This window comes from Anguilla anguilla, chromosome 10 (assembly GCF_013347855.1).
Source record: "Anguilla anguilla isolate fAngAng1 chromosome 10, fAngAng1.pri, whole genome shotgun sequence".
NCBI lineage: Eukaryota > Metazoa > Chordata > Actinopteri > Anguilliformes > Anguillidae > Anguilla > Anguilla anguilla.
In genome coordinates, this window is record NC_049210.1 from 39,900,960 (window position 1) to 39,921,464 (window position 20,505).

The window sequence follows — 20,505 nt, forward strand, 5'->3', positions numbered from 1 at the left end:
CTGTGGATCATTTATCTCTGTGTGTGTTTCTCACTGTGGATCATTTGTCTCTCTCTGTTTATCTCTGTGGATCATTTGTCTCTCTTTGTTTATCCCTGTGGATCATTTGTCTCTCTCTGTTTATCCCTGTGGAGCATTTGTCTCTGTGTTTCTCACTAGATCATTTTTCTCTCTCTCTTTCTCACTGTGGATCATTTTTCTTTCTGTGTTTTTCACTGTAGATCATTTGTCTCTCTCTGTTTCTCTCTCTGGATCATTTGTCTCTGTGTTTTTCACTGTAGATCATTTGTCTCTCTGTGTTTCTCATTGTGGATCATTTGTCTCTCTATGTGTTTCTCATTGTGGATCATTTGTCTCTGTGGTTCAGCCCCATACCTGCCCTTCCATTGATCTAGTCATTGCTCCTGATGCTCACAGATTCAGCGCGCAGGTACCGTATTCACGCAGTGCGCCCCCTGCTGCCCGGAGGCCGCACTGCACCCCCCCTCCCTTTGAGGGTGGCCGGCCCCTCCGGCCGCCCCATAACTGCATGCGGCATTGGTCCTCTGTTAACACGCGGACGCGGGCAAACAGATTTACTGGCATGAAGTTTGCTGCGGCTCCAGTTCCATTTTAACTTTCCTCCAATTAATCGCCTGGTCTGTTTTGCCTGTCGAGAAGCCTTTTGTGTATTGAATATGCACACTTGCACAGCCTTTCTGGTTGATCTTCCAACGGAGGCAGTTTCATGTGAAGCACTGGGTACTTCCAGTGTCTCCTGTTTGTTGATCCAGGGATGGTCAGCCCTGTTCAGAGGTCCACAGTGTAAGAGCTTTCCTTTTCACACAGGAAAGCACGTCGGTTCATCGAGTTTCTTCCTTTCTTGAACCCGTCTAACCGCTCCCCTAACTTCTGCCTTTTGTAGTTTGTTTAAAGAAGGGCTGGAAAACCTGCTTATGTACTGGCAGGCCAACATAATCCATGCCAATCACTCTCATTAAACAACACTCCTTCAGAGATTTGTACATACCTAATGTTAGGAACTAATATTACCTGTGGGGCTCAGAAAAGTATTTTCCAAAGAAGTCCAGGTTCTCTGCTCTGAGAGTTAGAGGAAGGAGTGCTGATGCAGTTTCCCTTTACACAGTTAACCAGGCGTGCAGCAGAACAGGATGCACATGCACAGTCAGCCACACCCTCCCTAAATGGGGGTGCACATCTATACCTTGCATAAGCCGAAGTGCACATCTGTCAGCGCTGTTTACCGGACACTTCAAGGCCTGATGGTGTGTCAGTGATGTGCAAGCTGTGAACGGAACGTTCTGTTATGCTGTGTGTGTCTGTGTGTGTGTGTGTGTGTGTGTGTGTGTGTGTGTGTAAATAAAGGAGGGGGGGAACGGTGTGTGTAAGGGTGATAGAAAGGGAAAGTGTGAGAGAGTACTACTAATAATAGACACTTTATTGTCTGTGTAATGTGGAAATTTGCGTTTAGATTCACAGTAACATCAAAAACCAATCAACATTTGTCGTCAGACAGTTTAAAAAAAAATACCAGGAGCATTCCACCTTCTTGATCTTAATCTCAACTGTGCAAAGTGCAATTAATAAACATAAGTGGGATGAAAAAGAAAAATGAAGGAAGAGAAGGAGAGTGAAAGCAAGGGAGCGATATAAATGACGGATAATGAAAGTCAGCAGGTGATTCACCCACTCAGGCGCTCCGCAGTATCTGTTTCTCAGAGGATAACGAGCAGCCTTCCTCCCTGAATTTAGAGACGGTCCCTGGGGAATTATTCCACTTGAGCTCATGGCTGTCAGCAGATGCATGGCAGGCTGAGAAAGGGAGGGGCAGGCCACACAACTGGTCAGCAGGATTACGCTTTTACATTAAAGACAGACGGTTGTGATTGATTTTGTCCTTTAGGGTGCGGGTATGTTCTGGAACGGGCGGTTGGGGTTAACCGTACTGTTGGTGTGTCTTGCAGGTGGAGGAGATGGTGCAGAACCACATGACCTACTCTCTCCAGGATGTGGGCGGGGACGCCAACTGGCAGCTGGTGGTGGAGGAGGGAGAGATGAAGGTGAGGTATCGAGTACATGGTGGCTGTTTTTATACGAATGAGTGATGTCACATTACTGATAACCGATAAGGTCTTTACAGTATGAATTCCCATTTTAGACAAAATACCTCACAACATCACACAGTGCCGCTGCTCCAAAGGTTGTCACGCCCCTCCCTGCCATGTCACTCAAGTGGTAACAAGATGAGTTTAACTGTGAGCCAAAACGTTTTTACAGCAGTGCAGTTCTTCTCTCTGCCACTAGATGGTGCTGCTAGACAGGAGTTACTGAAGAAGAAGCTCAAATTTTGTACAAGGGGAGGAAGTGAAATAAATACATCAGCAATGGTGCATTAACCATTAAACATGTATGATTTAGGAGATTTTGTATCCCTCTAGACTGTGCTCCTAGACTGAATTGCATTACAATGTTTTTGACTTAACGGTGCGTCAAGCATTTGGTTCTGTTCTCTGCTCAGCGGGGAAGTTAAAAGGGCTCATTGAGGCCTAAGTAACGCTGGGCACGCTGTGTTCCAGGTGTACCGGAGAGAGGTGGAGGAGAACGGGATCGTTCTGGACCCCCTGAAGGCCACTCACTCGGTGAAGGGCGTGACCGGCCACGAGGTGTGCCACCACTTCTGGAACACGGAGGTCCGGAACGACTGGGAGAGTGAGTCCGCCTCCGAGCGCCCGGGCGTCGTCCTGGCTCTCAGTACTCCGAAGGTCCACCCGATGACTGCTGCTCACCGTGCACTTTTCCCCTTTTGCAGCGACCATCGAAAACTTTCACGTGGTGGAGACGCTGTCGGACAACGCAATCATCGTCTACCAGACGCACAAGGTAGCGGCCGCTTTCTCGGGAGCTCGGCTGATAACCTGGCAGCGAGTTCAGCGTTCGGAAACTGAGCACGTGCGGGTGATAAGAGCTCCGCGTTTGTTATTGTCTGACTGCTAACGTTAGCACGTCAGGCTGAACCCTTTGAACCCTGCGCTGGAGCTGAGCGTGTATCTCATGCGCTGGAGCTGAGCGTGTATCTCATGCACTGGTGCTGAGCGTGTATCTCATGCGCTGGAGCTGAGCGTGTATCTCATGCACTGGTGCTGAGCGCGTGTCTCATGAGCTTGAGCTGAGCGTGTCTCTTCTCTTGCAGAGGGTGTGGCCGGCCTCCCAGAGGGATGTCCTCTACTTGTCAGCAATCCGCAAGATCCTGGCCAACAATGAGAACGACCCCGATACTTGGCTGGTCTGCAACTTTTCTGTGGATCATGACAGTGCCCTTGTAAGTACTGTGCTTAAGTTGTGTACCTTGTGCTTACATCAGAGTTCCTGTTTCTTTGTAAGACTAAAGAAAGAGATTCTTGATAGTCCTACAAACTCTCCTAAGTGCTCAAATGTGGTAATTAAAAGGATGGTTATTAAAAGGCTTATTTTGTCAACCTGGATCTTTAGTCTCATTTGTGCTCTAAACTTTCTGTGGTCTGACTTATTTCTTTGGTTCTGTTTTGTGTTTTTTCGTCCTAGCCCACAAACAAGTGTGTCCGTGCCAAGATCAATGTGGCCATGATCTGCCAGACCCTCGTCAGCCCACCAGAGGGCGACAAAGAGATCAGCAGAGACAACATCCTCTGCAAAATCACCTACGTAGCTAATGGTAAGCCGGTCCTGTGCTGTCAGCACTTCGGGTGTCTTCAGACTGTGGAAAATGTGCGGAATCTAGCCTTGGCCAAAGGTACATTCCGTGCAAGATTTTTTTTTTAGAATATGAAGAAGGTAATGTGCATTTGACACAAGATTCCCATGTGACATTTGGAGGTAGCGCACAAGATGTACGAGATATCCATAAAGGTGCTTGGTCTCCTTTGTCAGTTTGAAGCGTAAAGCTTTATCTTTCTTAGATTCTGACTTGCAGTCACTCAGTCAACTGGTTTATGTAATTGTGTCATAAGGTATGAGATCTTGGGTTTCCAGATCCAGAAACGTGTGGAAGCCGCAGGGTAGAGAGAGCCAGGTTGTGTGGAGGTGGGGGGGTGGGGTGTGTGAAATTAAAGGAGGGGGTGCTTTAATTGGTCGTGTCCTCCTGTCTCCAGTGAACCCGGGCGGCTGGGCGCCCGCCTCGGTCCTCCGAGCGGTGGCCAAAAGGGAGTACCCCAAATTCCTCAAGCGCTTCACCTCCTATGTCCAGGAGAAGACTGCCGGCAAGCCCATCCTTTTCTGAGCCCTGCAGGTAACGCAGCCGCACCCCCAAAACACTCAGAGGGAGCTCCTGCAGACGGAGGTGTCTTTCTGCACAGAAATGGGGTTCTCTTTCAGCATGGAGACTGGGTTCTCTTTCAGCATGGAGACTGGGTTCTCTTTCTCCACGTTTCTGTGGGGGATTCCTGCCTTATCTGCTTTGTTTAGCTACTGCGGTTAATTATTGAGCAGCACAGTCATAAATCAGTGAACTCACAGGCTTTCAACTGAAAGTGGAAATATGTCCCAGGACAGCCATTTATGGTCACAAGATACGGGTGGCTGTTTAACTGCCTACATGCTATTTAATGAGGCTTCTGTCACATGCTACGTAGTACTGCGCCGATGTTGCCAAAATGCCACGAAGCATTAACTCCTTATGTTCCATAGTGCCATTCAGATCACAAGTGCAGATGGTACATTGTATAAGGACTTCTCTGCAGACACAAGTTAAGATATGCATGAATGAGGAGATTAGTCTCAAAGAAGCTTAAATGTGGATTATTGTTGTTTGGGTGCAGTGATGTTTGGTGGGTGAATTTAGTGTCTGGGGGTGGCTGCCCCCCCCCCTTTTCCCCCCCAGCATCCCAGCGCCATAGGCTGGACGTCCGACATCACGCCATGCGGAGAGAGAGCCCAGGCAGAGCACACATTCCAGAGGCCCTGGGAACTCCCTCAGCGGGCAGAGGCTCCGCCCTGGCATCCCTGCCCCGCCCCCAGCCCCACCCTCTGTCCTGCCCCCGGCCCCGCCTTTCCCCAGGGCTGTTCAGCCACACGCTGCCACGGTAGCATCACTACCAGTGTGCCCTAAACAAGCTATGGCTCACACAGGCCACGCCCCCTCCACGCTAGTTTGGAATGGGGACGAAATGTGGCTTTGAGTCTTAACCAGAAGCACACTAGTTATCGCTGTAATCCCGCTATGTTGGCCAAATGGATTTAGTATCGATAGCCAAACATATTTGGTTTTGGTAGCCAAAAGTTTTGTTTTTGGTTTATAGAGCCAAACGTCATTTTGGTTTTGATGGTCGAACATCATTTGGGTTTTTTTTTGTTTTTTTTGTCGTATGTTTGGTTTTGTCTACCGTTCAAACTTTATTAAGCAATTTTTGGGAGATGAACCCTAAGCCCTTCCTTTTGTAAATGTACAATTGTAATAATTATTATTTTTAATGGTTCTCGTTTTGTCCGTCAGTTTGCTTTAATCACTGATCTCATGGCTTATATTAATGCTGCTGAATTTTCTAAAAATTAGAAGAAAAAGAAAACAGTTGTTTTGCCTTCTGCTTAAAGAATCATCTTGCTAATTGTTGAGGGCTCTTGTTGAGCTGTGACCTTGCCTTTTCGTCTCCTCTCTGGTGAAGACCGCTCACCGGCTCTGATGGAGGGAGAGTTTGGAAAGCTTCCTGCATTCTTTCAGAATGATCTATATTTCTACCTTGTTCGAGTTGTAGATGCGTTATGAATCGGCCAATCGAGTCTCGGGCCTTCGGTGCGGCTTGTGGAAAAACCCGCCGCACAGCCGGACGTCAGGGGTCCGCCCACCCCGTAGCCACCTGACATATTGCCAGCTCATCATTGGCTATTTAACTGACACGTGCAGAAGCGTTCCTCCCCATTGGCTGACCTGCTGGGAACGGCCGGGCTGCCGTTTGAGGATTGCCTAATTTGCATATCGTTTTATAAAACACTCGCGTCTATGTGTATAGATTCTGTAAATGTTTTTTTTGAGGGACTGTTCACACTTTGTATGCCTCGGAGGTCGGAATATACAGGTTCGCTATGGAAACCTGATCAATAGCAAGAGCTGTGTCTAAATCCCAGGGCATACGATCTGAAACTGGGTACTTCTAGTAAAAAGGTTCAGTCTGGAAGGAAAAATGAAAAAGTCTTTTTAGCTTTTATGGCTTTGTTATAATTTGCATTTATAAAGTAATTTGAAAGGGGGGGGGGTGACTTTTCATTTGATTTCTCACCTTAAGACAGATTTTTCATTCTTCATTGTGAGTTTGCAATCAGCATGGGAAAGTCCATGTAGCTATAGAGCTCAGCTAGGTGTCTTATAGCTCCAGTCAGCTTGTAAGCTGAAGGAACAAAGAGAATGCTGATCTCAAACTGATCAGACAAGCGATTTCCAAAACCTGATGTTGAAATATACAATCAGTCAATCAATTTGTGCGTTTAAAGAAAAACAAAAGGCAAGCTGTGGGAGTTTGGCGTGCCTGTGTTTATAGAGTTCCTGTCATTATTCGCGTTTGCACTACGTGTAATTAGGAAATGTGATGTCAGTAAAGTGATCACACTAAACAAGCAGTCTGGAGCAGATGGACCGTACTGTGAAAATATGGTACTGTACAGCCTCACGCTTGATTGGACGGGCCCTACCCCGGCTTGACACGTGATTGGACAGGCCCTACCCCGGTCTGACGCGTGATTAAACAGGGCCTCGCCTCGGTCTCTCGTACGCACGTGCCCAGATCCTGCAAGAACGGACTTTTGAGTCTGCATATTCCAAGCTATTGCTCCCCGGTCGTCTCTCCTCTGAAACGGAGAGAAACAGCCGTAATCTCATCAATTAAAGCCCTAACGACCCTAATCTCAGCAGTTAAACTCTTGTACCTGAAAAACGTCCCGACAGCTCTGTCCTTCCCTTTTCAAAGTGCGCTTTGGATAATTCTGAAGTGTACATTGGAGGGATCTGATGTATATATTGGATGGATCTGATGTACACATTGGATAGATCTGAAGTGCGCGTTTCCAAATTGCACATTGGATAAATTGATTTACACATCGGATTGATCTGATGTACTACACATTGGATAAATCTGATTTACATATCGGATAGATCTAATGTGCACATTGGGTAGATCTGAAATACATGTTTCTGAGGTGCACATTAGATAAATCTAATGTACACATTGGATAGATCTGATGTATACATTTCTCATGTACACATTGGATGGAAGTATGTTTTTGGGGAATGTATAGACTGTAATGTTTTATAGAAGATTATCAAATTCTCATTAAATTCTGTACAAAACCTGTTTCATGATGGCATCAATCTGTACAAAAAAAGAGAATCTGATTCAAGACATTGTATAATAACAAAATAGATTTTTTGTGAGCTTTTAGCTCTACTTTGTTCTCTAATTGAACAGTATTTAAAATTAAAGGGTATTAAAAATGAACTGGCCATTGGTGTTCTTTCTTCTTTTGTAAGAGTTTGTATTATATGCAAGAAGTGAAGTTAAAAGGAAAAGTAACAGACATGTATAGAAAGCATTTGGTGCATACTGAAGCAGACTTAAATTATTCTAGTATCGTAAATTGTTTTTGGTGCATTTTAATGCAATTTTAATGCTATTTTTAAATGCTATTATAAGTAGTGCTGTTAAAACAACCCTTACATAACCATTTACTTGTAATGTTTGAATTGGTCTTGCTTACGTTCCAAAGTAACGAGTGTATTCATAGGTGATGAAAGCGGAGATTTTAAAGCGGGCAGAGCAGCTAGCGTCTGTAGTGGGAGAGGGGAGGCGGTAGGGGGTGGGGGATGGGCAGCACAGACTGTGTATGCACAGTGGTGTATTCTCTCTGCTTCTGCCGGTCCTGCACAAGTGACGAGCGTGCGCTGGAGCGGGCGTGGCTGGGCCGACTGAGACCTGCAGGAGTCGGCCAATCGGCTGCTCCGCAGCTGGTGAGATGTGATGCAGGCGCAGCCGATTGGTTGGCCCACCCTCTGGTGACGGCAGACCATGATGATGTCACTTCAGGAGGGCTTCTCAAAGTTTACACACACACAGACACACACACACACACACACAGGACGAACAGTAATTAGAACCAGGCTTTCACTTGATCTTTTCTGAATAGGACTGCTGACACTTAATTCCCTAGAGACCATAAGACACAACAGTTAGTGGCTGCATTTAGATTTCTGTCTGTCTCACAACAGTGAAAAAGGCACTGTTGTTCTTTAAAATAGTACAATGAAGGTTGTACATCAGTTCAGCACATACAGTACAATTCAGCCAAAATAGAAAATATACCTGCAGCTTGTGAGTAAATTTCCTATGTGAGCCAGTGTAATAATCCAATATATACCTTTGTATGTGTGTGTGAGGTCTATGACAATCAGGGATAGTTAAAAGTTTGTATGAAAAATCTGTTTTGGAAATAAAACTAATGGTTTTGTTTTTCACTGCAAATTAATATAATGAAATATTACTTGTGAAAACATTATGAGCAAGAGCAATTATCAAAATGTCATTTGTGATATGCTTTACAAAATATTTGTTTGTCCCTTTCTTTTTAAGGGAGTAGAGCCGAAGGTATTGTAGTATAGCATGGATAGTAGCAGGATTCAAAATGGCTCTCCCCATCTCTCCCTACCCCCCTGTAAATGACTGTAATCTTAGGGTTGTAACTAGGCAGCTGTTTCGTAGGTGACTTAGGTGCATTAACTGTCTTAACTACTGCTTGTATTTTTTCCATAGATTGTGTTGTTGCCGTTCTCGTTGTGTTAGTGTTAATCAGTTTAACCTTCAGGGTCCAAGTTGAACTATGCGGTTGTTCCCTGCACTTGGACCGGTACTTCTCTCTAGGGGTTTTGTCATACTTGTTCCTGGTTTAGGTTATACACTTTGTTGTACGTCGCTCTGGATAAGAGCGTCTGCCAAATGCCTGTAATGTAATGTAATGGCTGAATAATGATCAGATGAACACATTTCCAATGGGCACTGGGCCTGAAATACACTTTGTGCTGGTTGTGCAAAAGAGAAATGGTAGGGTCTCCTGACAGAGTTCTAGGATCTGTGCGTTTGGATGAAGGTCTGATGCCTGATGTTGCATTTGCGGGTAAGAAAAAAAAACGAGCGTAAGAAAAAGCCGGTTACTGTGGGGTAGTGTGTGTGTGCAGACTATGACCGGGTCAAAGATTTGAGCAGGAAACCATGGGGTGAGGTCTCTTTCAGTAGCAACTTTAGGGCTCCAATGAGGCACTTTTGAGTAACACACATAGAGTTTAGATGGAAATAGACAGGGTGGCTCCTGTAGCTATTATTTCTGCATATTTTTGTGGCTGGAGAGGTGTTGAATGATGAGCTAGAAGTCAGCATGAGTGAACTTTTAAAGACCTGAACGATTTCTGCTTCAGGGACAATCTTTGTAAGGACATTCCTCAGGTGAACAAAAAGCTCCACCACATGTTTTGACAATCCAGACGTGGAACATTCAGTGCTTCACTGAATCCCACGTCTTCACCAAGGTAAGAGTTCATCAGTGCACAAGGTGTTCTTCAATAACATTAAGACACAGGGTACGCTTGAATTTTTTTAATTGCTTCATGTCATTTGCAAATTGGCAGTTTACAGAACAGCTCTGAAGAGAACCAAGTGTCCAAGTTGATGGAAAATTCCACTGAGTGGAATCTGCAGTAACTTAAATGCTCATTCATTTGAAATGTATAGCAAATGGGCAACAACAACAACAAAAAAAAAAACACCAGAAAAAATGTCAGTTATCTTGATGTTTATTGCAAATTCCCTTTTTATGTTTACAAAAGCTGACATCTTTCGAGACCATGACCATTTTTTCCTCTGATCTCATCACTTGTCCAGTGACCGCCACAATAGTGTTTTTAAATAAATATGGGAGCATGCGACTGGTACCGAACCCCCCTTCTACGAACTCTGACCAGCCAAAGCAGGACGTGGTACGATTTGTGACAGGGTCGAGGGCGAGCACATCCAGGAAGTGACATAGCGCTAACTGCTAAATGTCAGATTAGAAATGTAGACTGTTACAGCCAAACTAGTAAGTGACACCCATTCGGGTTTCAAAAGCTGCAAACTGGGTTTGTATTGGATATGGGCGTGATGGCAACGTGTACAACGCACTTGCATCATACGCTAAGTCTAACCTATTTTTAGCACCTTTTTGAAATCATTTGTGCTTACATGCACTTTAAAAGCATTTTCTCTGCAACATTTTCTCATTATCACCATGTTACTTCTAGCTCTTGAAAGGCAAACGTACATTTGAAAGAAAAACTGAATGTTTAGTTTTAACAATCCCATTTGTTCTCATTCTCAACAATGACTTTTAACTCTCCATTCTACTCTCCAGTACTGGCTGGATTTGGCAAGTACGAAAATCTAATGCGACAACGATACCTGAAGATTAATTTTCATGATCCATCATATAATTGTGATTTCATTTCTACATTCCATTTAAAAAAATAAATCCGGCATAAAAAAAGTTACACCAGAGTACTTTTTTCTACTCTTAATTTCGTACAATGTTTCCAGTTGATACAACTTATTTTAAGCAAGTCATGCTGCAACTCTAGATTCTGTCCAATTACAGCATTTTCTGATTCTAATTGGTCAACCGCATTACAGCGTCGGGTTTGCAAATAAATGGCATGTCTGTTAGTTGGCTTAAATAATAACAGAAAATAATAAAAACACCATCTGGACCCTGTTCACCAAAAAAAATAAAATCAAGGTACATTCTCGGAAAGGCAGATTCCAAACATGGTCGGTCTTTTTTGACAGTGCAGAAATATAAGTGCCGGACAAACCCACATTCAGTTACCAGAAAATCCACGGAAATGGCACAGATAACCATTGCAGCTTATATAGAGGAGCCAGACTGGATATGTCCCCACTTTGTAAAGCAGGGTGGAATGTGACGTTAAAACCAGGCATAAACAAGCGTGCGCTGTAGTCTTCTTCCTCCCAGTGACGTGGGGCTCTCCCTTCCACTGGCCGTGGAGAGCTCCCAGAATGCAACTCTTCTCACGACGCTTTCTTTGTGCACGTTCCGGAAGCTTCCTGCAAGTCAACTTTCGACCTGTAAATGAACAGATTTTATTACAAATTTATTACAATTTATTTTAAAAGTAACCAAAAATGTATTTAGAGGTTCTGTACTGTCAACTGTTTGATGGTTGGTAATGTAATAACTCCTTAAATGTCATAAATTTCATTCTCTTCTTTCAGCATAGCTGACACTTTTCAAATATACGATTTAATTTTCAAATGTAGCATCGGTTGTGTCTTATGTGTAACTGAAGTCTTGTAGGTCATCACTATTCTGACCTTAGTTGCATTTATTTCCATTTATTTCCAATGACCAGGATGTGCGTTCGAGCGCACCACTCGGTGGAGCGGCGGCCATGGCGTTCCCACCTGTTGTGCGTCATGTGACTTTTGACCAGGTGTCCGGCGGCGAGCGCGGCCATGAGCGAGAGCTCCCCGGCGAGCACGGTGGCGCACACCACGCGGGCCAGCTGCCGAGCGTTCTCTCCCGGCGCGTCCAGGCACGAACCCTGCACCCCCAGCATCTGAAAAAACGAAAAAAAGCAGCGGCGCTCCAGGTTACGCCCCCGTACGCCAACCGAGGCTAAATGACGTGTCTGAGCGAGTTCGAGCCGGGCGGTAAGTACCTGCAGGCAGGCCTGCTGGGGGGGCAGGTTGGTGCCCCCGCCCACGGTGCCCAGCTCGATGGAGGGCATGGTGCAGCTGATGTGGAGGTCCTCCCCGGTGGGGCCGGTGGCCTCCATCAGCGTGATGCAGTTGGAGCTGCTCACCGTCTGGGCTGGGTCCTGGTCGGGGACAGAGAGCCCAGTTCAGCATCTCTAAATACCTTCAGAGTGATTTCCTACTCTGCAAAGAGGAAATCCCGTTCGCATACGTCTCCGTTCGGCAAAGCGAGGCCTTTCCTCACCTGGCCGCAGGCAATGTAAATGGCGGCCACGATGTTGGCCGCGTGCGCGTTGTAGCCCCCGATGCTGCCGGCCATGGCCGACCCCACCAGGTTCTTGTTGATGTTGACGTCCACAAGCGCCGCCGTGCTGGTTTTCAGGACCTTGAAAATGGAAGGAAGAGAAATCAGTTTAAGGAGAGATGCTCTTCGGTGAGAAACGGCTACTGGAGTCTCACCCTAGCCCTCCGGTCCAATTTCGGTTCTCAGCGAAGGCCAGAGAACCTGAGGCCTTGGTGAACGCACCTCTTTGACCACTTTAGCCGGGATGGTGGCCTCGCACACGGCCGACTTCCCACGGCCCTCGATCCAGTTGATGGCGGCGGGCTTCTTGTCCGTGCAGAAGTTCCCGCTCACCGCCAGGACGTGCAGCTCGGGGAACTCCTCCTGTAGCCTGGACAGGGCCTGCTCTGTGCCCTGTGGAACACACACACACAGCACTCTAATAAGATACACTGGTTAAAGAGGGGTAGTCCCTATTGCGTAATGGCAAAGCCAGCCATGAGTAACAGAAGCACTGAAATGTCAAATTAAACCGTTGAGTCAGAATCTGGCAGCGCACCAAAAGGTGCCAGTTAAGGCATGCCAAAAAATACATATTTATATCCAAATAGCTGGAGAATGTTGACTTTATGAAAGGCTGTATCACAGGAACTTTTTTCCCTCCAACATGAATGAGAGAGAACATCCTCTTTGTGTAACTGAGTAAATAATCCATTAAAAGGCTTCCCTCAAAAGCATTCCAACTACTGGGAGGGGCGGGGTTGGATGTTCAACCCAACCCATCGGAATGTGCAACTGGTTAAAAATAATTCCATCTTTTGACGCTCAGGATTGGACTAGGAAGTGTGATGTCAAAGGGAGTGTGATGTCAAAGGGTGGGGTCTGACATAAGCAGCTTCTCAAACATTCAACTACAAATATGTACAGTACAGTACAGTACAGCAGGGTGAATAGCAAGGAAGAATTTCACCTTGACAAAAAAGGAACTCTTCAACCCATTTCAGCACTGACCTTGGAGATCATGTTCATCCCCATGGCGTCTCCGGTTCCGGACTGGAAGCGGATGTACAGGTTCCGACCAGCGAGTCCGATCAGCAGCTTCTGTAAGCGGGCGAACCTGTGGCGAGAGAGAGAAGGTCCGGTCACTCCCCCTGGTCCCGGTCAGCCCGTACTCTTGAGGAACAGTACAGGGGGCTTTCACCGACCTGCTGGTGCTGTCGAAGACCTCTTTGATGCTCTGGAAGCCCTCCTCGCTCTCCAGCCACGCCCGGACCTCGGCGGCCTTGCAGGCGGACGGCAGCTGCACCACGGGCCCCCGAGTCATTCCGTCGGCCAGGATCCGGCTGCTGGCTCCACCGCCCAGCTGGAGAGGACATACGACAGCGGGGTCAGCGACGGTCGCCAGGACAAGTAGAACTGCAGTGATCAAAGTGGTATCTTTGGGCCGTACTTACAGCAATAGCTCGACACCCTCGGTTGGTACTGGCCACCAAACAGCCCTCCGTCGTTGCCATGGGAACCTGGAACTGCTTGCCATCCAGAAGCAGTGGCCCTGCCACGCCCACTGGGACAGGCATGAAGCCAATTACGTTCTCGCAGCAGGTCCCCATCACCTGGTGGACAAGACGTCACAATGAGTCATCACTGAAAACAAACTCGCTCAGCCACTTGACTTAGTTACCACCTAAAGCATCGACTTACAAATATCAGTCAATGAACTACTTTGTCTTCAACTTTCAATCAAAGTTCTTGCACTTCTCAACATGCTAGGCTTTCACACTGATGACTGTCCTTGTAGCAAGTTCAACCATTTAAAGATAATGTGGCATGTATGTGAGCTTGCTGGGCAGCCTACCTTGCTGTAGTCGTAGTCCTTGTAGGGCAGGCAGGTGAGAGCGGAGGTGCTGGGCAGTTTGGACGTGAGCATCTTCCTGCGGATGACCACCCCCCGCTCGGGGGTCTCCATCATGGCCTCCAGCTTGTACCCGGGGATGTGCTTGGCGTTCACCAGTGAGATCACCTCCATGTCACTCAGGTACCTGCCCCCCATCTGTTCAGCAAGGACAGGTCACAGCGAGAGTTAACCTAGAGGAACCTTGTCAACCAACCCGCCGACCAAGACCAAGACTGGATGCTTACGACAGCCTCGGCATTAAGGACAACTTCACTCTCACAGTAAGGAGACCATTTACAGAGCTTTGCCAGCCACATACAAGAGTGCTGAATACAATGGAATAGACCAAACAACGGATGACAGCGATGGTGAGAACGGTGCTAGTTTGACAGCGGTGACAGAACGCACCTCTGGGTTCTTCAGGATGGACAGGCACTCGTCGATGGGCCGAGGTTCCGCGGGCGGCTTCGGCAGGGACTCTGCGGGAGGCTCCAACGCCGCGTCTTCGCCGCCCAGCACGAACAGGCTCTTTGGCTCTTTCACAGAGGGCAGGGGGCGGATCACCTCGGCTGCGGACGGGAGAGAGGGAGGCGGGGTGAGATCGCCTTCGAGTCGAGGCCGGAAAAAAAAGAGACGTTCCCGCTCGCTGTGGGAAAGGGTGACCGGACGCGGTCGCGCCTACCTCTCTCCTCTTTGGTGACCTCCACGGCCTGCGGGGCGGTCTTCTGTGGGGATTTTGGCGGGGCGGGTTCTTTCCTGCAGCACTCGTCTTGGGCCCGCCTCTGGACCAGCGTGTGGGCGGTGATGGGGTTTTTGAGGGACAGTGAAGACTCGGTCTCGGCCTGCTCGAAGAAGATGTACTTGATGGCCAGGAGGAGAGCCAGGCCGAGAGTGATCACCTGCTCGATGTCCATGCTGATCATCCTGCAGGAAAGAAGGCAGACCTTCATACCAGAAATCAAAATGCTTCTCCACACAGTCACACAATGACAGGAGTTGCTGAAAGAACCTGATAGGTTCCCTGTTTTAGTTACAGGTTTCATGTAACTATGTAGTACTATATATATATTAGACTGTATGTAGTGTATTGTGTTTACTTTTCCTACCATGCTGTGTCTGTAGTTTGCATGCCTCTATGTCTAGCACCTCTGTAGTGTGTCTCCGTATAACACCTCTAGTGTCTGCGGCAAGGATGTCACATTCCTATGCTAAATGGCTGCGAGGGTCCCCAGGAAGGGACAAGACCATTTGTCTCCGGTCCGCCACTTAACTCAACCTTTTGATGTGTATGACTGCAAACTGTATATCTAGACACCACAGTGTGATGGGCAGAGATTCTTTCAGCGCAGCGCCCGAGTGTGCTGGGTCTGTCTCTCCCTTGCGCATTGAATTAAACCACAAATCCTCTGAGGAAACTTTGTCAGCGTGTTCTTCATCGTCCTGCATTTGACTCCACGAATAAGGGCAAAATATCCTAACAAACCTGACATTTCTTCCTAAAAAACCAGTGTTGCCAGATTTGTAAACAGTGAACCCACCCAGAGCAATTTTCCCCACACAATACACAATAACATACAAAAGTAGCCCAACTGGGCAGGAAATTGCCTAATCTTGCAACACTGTAAAAAACACTAATTACACCAGAGGAGCACTGTATTTCTGTTAGGTAACTGGCATTCAATTGTCAACAGTGAAGCATGGGATATTGCCAGCTTTATATAGCACCATGTTGAAGATGCATGTGGATTGCTAAGTTTGCCTGATGTCTTCTACATGCAGGGTTGAGAGAACGGTACCTGGACAGGTAGAACTGCCACAGGGGCTTCTCTGGGTCGATCCTCTTGGGCATGTTGTCGTCCAGGCTCAGGCCCATTCTGGACATGTCAACCGTGCTGTTGCTGGAGGCCGGCTCGGCAATCCAGCGGCTATGAGCGTGCACCAGAACCAGGCCCAGAGACTGGAGGGGAAGAGCATAAGAATTATTCTAATCAAGCCATCTGCATGGTCCCTTAATTATCGCTTCTACCAAACAGAAATATTATGCTGTATGGAAGGGGCATGCACCTTACTGGGCCCCAATGGGCCTTATCCAACAAACCATCGTTTGGAAACTTCTGCTTTAAATGTAGCATCAGACCCACCCCAGAGTACATCCCTTCCACTTTGGAAAGACAGAAGCCTGTGGTCACAAGAGAGAGCCTCCATCCTTACCATAATCATCTTCACTCTCTGGGTAACAGGGTTGGGCTTGTTGTCCTCCTCCTCTTCCAGAACACGGGCAAAGTGGCTCAGCTGCCAAATGGGGTGGCCCTCCTGGCTCTCCCGGGACAGCTGTGGGGATAGGGGTGGTACGCTGTGTCAGCCCAGATCAAGGCACCCAGCACATGTGCTTAACGAAGAGAGAACTTTCCGGAAGGACCCACCTCCAGAACCAGGGAGACGCACGCAGGGAAGAAGGTCATGAAGACGAAGTAGTTGGCCAGGACGGACAGGCACCCAAAGCAGCACATGATCTCCAGCTGACGCACGCCTGAGGCCAAAGCAGGACCAAACAGGAAGTGAGGCTTTATATGTACACTTACTAATTGACAATCATTTGTTTGGGAAGAGGCCAACGTATCTGATAGCCATAAATCTCCAAATCAGCATTTTTTGTTACAAGATGCCTCAGTAAACCTCCAAAATCTCTGTATTGCATATTTCTTTATGCCACATTAAGGCCCTCAACCACATCAAGCAATTTCAAAGAAACAGTCCAACAGAATGAATATATGGGCCTTAAACAAGCCTCTCACCTGACATGGTGCCAACACCAATCACCAGGCACTCCACAAGGGCATCAAGAGTAAACGTAGGTCCCAGAATGGCCATTCCACGAGAAATATTGTCTCTCACTTCATCCTACAGTATAACAAAGGTATGTTTTACTGATGTGATGGCAGCTGACTTGGACCATGTGTTAATCATTTCTTGAAAATTTAATTCTTCCACAAAGTATGGAGTCCTGAGAGTTGTACCTGAGAGTTGGAGCTCAGAGCAAACTTGGCGAGAGCACAGGCTTTGGAGAGGTCAATCAGTAGCAAAAAGAAAGGCAAAGCTTCACTGCAAAACAGAAAGTAAAAAAATTCCATTAGAAACCCCCCCTAAACATGGGACAGGAAGGATCCTGCTGAGGTCATTGTAATCTCTAGAACAATGCAGCACTACTCACTTAAGGCCTGTGAGTTCTTTGTCCAAGAAATGAATGACGACCGTGCTGAATACGAAACTGGAGAATATGGTGAAAAGACCAGCAATGCCTGCGGACAAAAACATAAGTTACATAACGCATAAGTGAATTCCCCCTTTTAAAACACACCCATTTCCAGACTAATTCCAGAGGGTCACACAACTTACCCAGAATATATTTTGAACCAAGCTGTCGTAGATTTTGGAATTGGAAATAGATGTACACGATGGCTATGCACCGGGTGATGGTTAGGATGATGATGTCACTGCTTAGTATTTGCTGCAATGTAAAACAAAATTATCAATAAAGACATTTAATATCTGTTGATGCTAAATATGCGATTAAGTCTTTATACGACTGCTTGTCATCAATCGGCTCTTCGCTCTCTTTGTATTCCATGCACGTGATTAGGCGCCGATCAGTACCTCCTCCAGCAGGGGGCACTCATAGTTCCAGCCGCAGATCTGGTCGTTCCCGGTGAACATGTTCATGGACATCATGCAGATGGTGAGCGTCACAGTCCCCACAATCACTTCCCAGGGGTGGGAGGCCACGAAGAGGCCGTGTATGCGGAACAGTCGGGTCAACATGACGATTCAGTGCAATAGGTTTCCTAGGACACATGAGGCAATGATGTCAGCCAACAAGACATGGTCCCATCCCTAAGATCAATGCTTCAGGCAGATCACCATTCACATCGATCTGTAGCTGTTCCCGACAAATATTTACTATTTAAAAGCCAGTTGCAAGTCCAAGTTATGGGTCAATACCATCCCCTCAAAAATACAGCTCAAGAAAGGGTTCTTTATTGCCAATTCAATGAGAATGGAAATACCACTAGAGATATAAGAGACAGATGATGCAACACAATGGTATTCCTGCAAATGAACAGGTTGTACCAAACAGTAAGGCCATATTCCAGTGTACAGCAAATACGAACTGTTTGCATTGTGACATTTAGATAACTGTTAGATAACTGCTGTAGAACCCTGTAGATTCCATCCACATCCAATTATTCCATCCCACGACAGCAAGTCATTCCAGCTCTGTGCCGATGCAATTTATAGGAATTACCGACACAGTCACAGCATAAAGTGCTACAGCCTGAGTGCATATTACCCTCAGTTATACAATGGGACAAAAATATTTTCTGCCAAATGTAGCTTTAGTACTTCAGCAGAGGAGGTGTCGAGGAGCTCATTACACAAAAACTCACAAATTGATACAGCTTAACAAAAGCCTTTTTGTCATTTCATTAAAGAATAAGTCAAATGTATAATCAAAAATGGCTGTGTTGACTTAAGGTAGATCTAGCAACTCAATCAATCTACCCTCACTCAGTCGAGCAACCGACAGTCATTATGGTCAAAGTATTTAAGTAAACTTTTCTTTTTTAAACCTACTTTAGTTAAAAAAAAAATTCAAATAGCCTATATACTTTCGTATTCACAACACTGACAGAAAAGCAGTCATTATAAGGGCAATATCCAAGCAATCATAAAATCCATAAGAGCTGCGAAACCACTCCCTCGCTGACAAACACGCACACAGAGATGCAGAATTAAATTAATCTAGATTTAAAAAATCTGTTAATGACAAATTAATGGCATTTTAACCGACCTAACCACCCCAACAGAGGATTAACGTCGCACCTCCCCTTCTAGGAAATAGAAACGGGGAGCCCTTCAAATATGCTGTTTTATAGACTAGCTGGGTATCACAATCCTGATCACTTATTAGGCAAGCACCCGATTCAGGAAAAGACCCTTAAAAAACATGTTAGAATAAAATCTGACGATGTTTTATTCTATAGTAGTAGTAACCGATTAGGTCAGCATCTCCAACGTTATTTCACTGTCACCGGCATATGCAGTGCGGCGGCTTTAGCTAACTCAAGACCAACTGTGAACAAAAACTGCTAATGATTTTGGCTAGGGCACCAAATGACATTAATAGTTCACTTAGCCAATCAATTCAGGATATCGCCGCAAAGATGTAGCCTACCAAATAGTGCTAAAAAGAGGCTATCATTTTCTGGCTTCCGAGCTAACGTTAACATTAACGTTAGTATCTACAGTGAATCATCAAAAGCTGGCTAGCTAGAGGTTAAGACAACAGAGCTAGGAGTTTTATAGCTACCGAAACTAAAAAAATTAAGCCATATAACTCCAATCTACACATACAGTACAGTTTTATTATAACTGACTTCCTAGCTTGCTAACGTTAGTAACTAAACTTCCCGTTCACTCCCATCTCCAGCACTCGCTCTAGTCTAGCTTTCAAAACGCATTAAAACAAAACAAGGAATAGTTAAGCTTCTCAACTACTAATTAGTTTACTTGAGTTAAAAACATTTAACAATACACAGTGGCTTACCATTCAATGATAAATCCCTTTTGAAAATAACAGCTACACGGAAATTAATAAATACACAACATAGCTGCGCGGAAGTCAGCCACAAAGCTAACATTAGCCTTTAGCAACCAACCTGACAGTCGAGAAATGATCAGGTCCTCACTGTGACTTCTCAGTCCGTCTTGTTCTGTGCCTGACAGCAATGTCAAATTTGAAATAAGCAAGCTAGAAACATATGTGGTAACGTTAGCTCATGTAAAAGGAGGCAGACCTGTGTGGTCAAAAAACTGTTTCAATAATTACGGATGGTCTGGGCATTGCTTTGTTTGAGAGTCGTCTCTCAACAGAGACCGGTTGACGGTCGCCTCCTAATGTCATTCAAATGAAAAAAATGGCGAGGGTCTCATGGTCCGATAGCTGAGCCAATCGCATCTTGAGACCGCCTCCATCACCTGTTGTCATGCTTCGTTACCAAGCCAACGACCAGGGAGGTGTGGCTGGGTGGTGGACGCGTGATCTCACCACTGCAGGTTGAACCAATTTCGATGAAGGCACAGACACTGTAATGCACTATTGGCTAAGCAACAAATAATGCATTACCAATCGCATGAAGTTCAACCTGTCCTCGCCTGTCAAATCCGTGCACAGTTTTCCTTCAGTATTAACGTTTCATTTAAAGGTAACCTTAAACAAACGTTGCTATTGCAATTATTCCTTCTTGAAATACCGCACAATGCCACGGGAACGATCAATTACTTCACTATCATCTAAGGTTACAATCATGAAACTGAAAAAATGAAGCCTTTGATTTATGATTATTATTATTATTATTATTATTATTACTATTATTATTATTAGGATGTCTGTTAGTACGATAGTGCTGAGGCAAACAAATGAGACCATGTAATGGTAATTAGAAAAATTAAAGACAAATTGTTTAATTGTTGTTCTGTACATTATTGTACAGGGCACCATTTGCTTGTAT

At 45.9% G+C, this 20,505-nt stretch overlaps 2 protein-coding genes across 4 annotated transcripts in view; one reads left to right on the forward strand and one right to left on the reverse strand.

Moving 5' to 3' along the window:
• The window catches only part of LOC118206172 (ceramide transfer protein-like), a 31,442-nt gene extending 23,982 nt beyond the window's left edge, over positions 1-7,460 (forward strand). Inside the window, exons 11-18 of one of the 2 annotated variants that reach the window (XM_035378456.1) lie at positions 368-430; positions 1,965-2,060; positions 2,577-2,709; positions 2,810-2,880; positions 3,191-3,319; positions 3,562-3,691; positions 4,128-4,264; positions 4,856-7,460. In XM_035378456.1, coding sequence (XP_035234347.1) covers positions 368-430; positions 1,965-2,060; positions 2,577-2,709; positions 2,810-2,880; positions 3,191-3,319; positions 3,562-3,691; positions 4,128-4,255 — 750 coding nt within the window. In that variant the 3' untranslated portion in view covers positions 4,256-4,264; positions 4,856-7,460. The remainder of the gene's footprint in view (positions 1-367; positions 431-1,964; positions 2,061-2,576; positions 2,710-2,809; positions 2,881-3,190; positions 3,320-3,561; positions 3,692-4,127; positions 4,265-4,855) is intronic. The other variant, XM_035378457.1, reaches the window with a different exon arrangement.
• A 2,130-nt stretch (positions 7,461-9,590) lies between these two features.
• hmgcra (3-hydroxy-3-methylglutaryl-CoA reductase a) lies at positions 9,591-19,901 on the reverse strand. Of its 2 annotated transcripts, none has more exons than XM_035379641.1 (20): positions 19,654-19,901; positions 17,591-17,778; positions 17,333-17,444; positions 17,148-17,235; positions 16,954-17,038; positions 16,732-16,837; positions 16,360-16,466; positions 16,148-16,267; positions 15,733-15,893; positions 14,619-14,860; positions 14,345-14,505; positions 13,898-14,092; positions 13,497-13,655; positions 13,248-13,405; positions 13,054-13,159; positions 12,286-12,456; positions 12,004-12,144; positions 11,723-11,881; positions 11,466-11,620; positions 9,591-11,127 (listed from the first exon to the last, which is right to left on the reverse strand). In XM_035379641.1, exons 2-20 carry the CDS (start codon positions 17,753-17,755, stop codon positions 11,073-11,075), a joined length of 2,646 nt encoding a protein of 881 aa, XP_035235532.1. In that variant the 5' UTR covers positions 17,756-17,778; positions 19,654-19,901; the 3' UTR covers positions 9,591-11,072. The 2 variants fall into 2 exon arrangements, with proteins under 2 accessions (XP_035235532.1, XP_035235533.1); XM_035379642.1 differs by having other exon boundaries at positions 19,542-19,658.
• Positions 19,902-20,505: the final 604 nt, after the last annotated feature.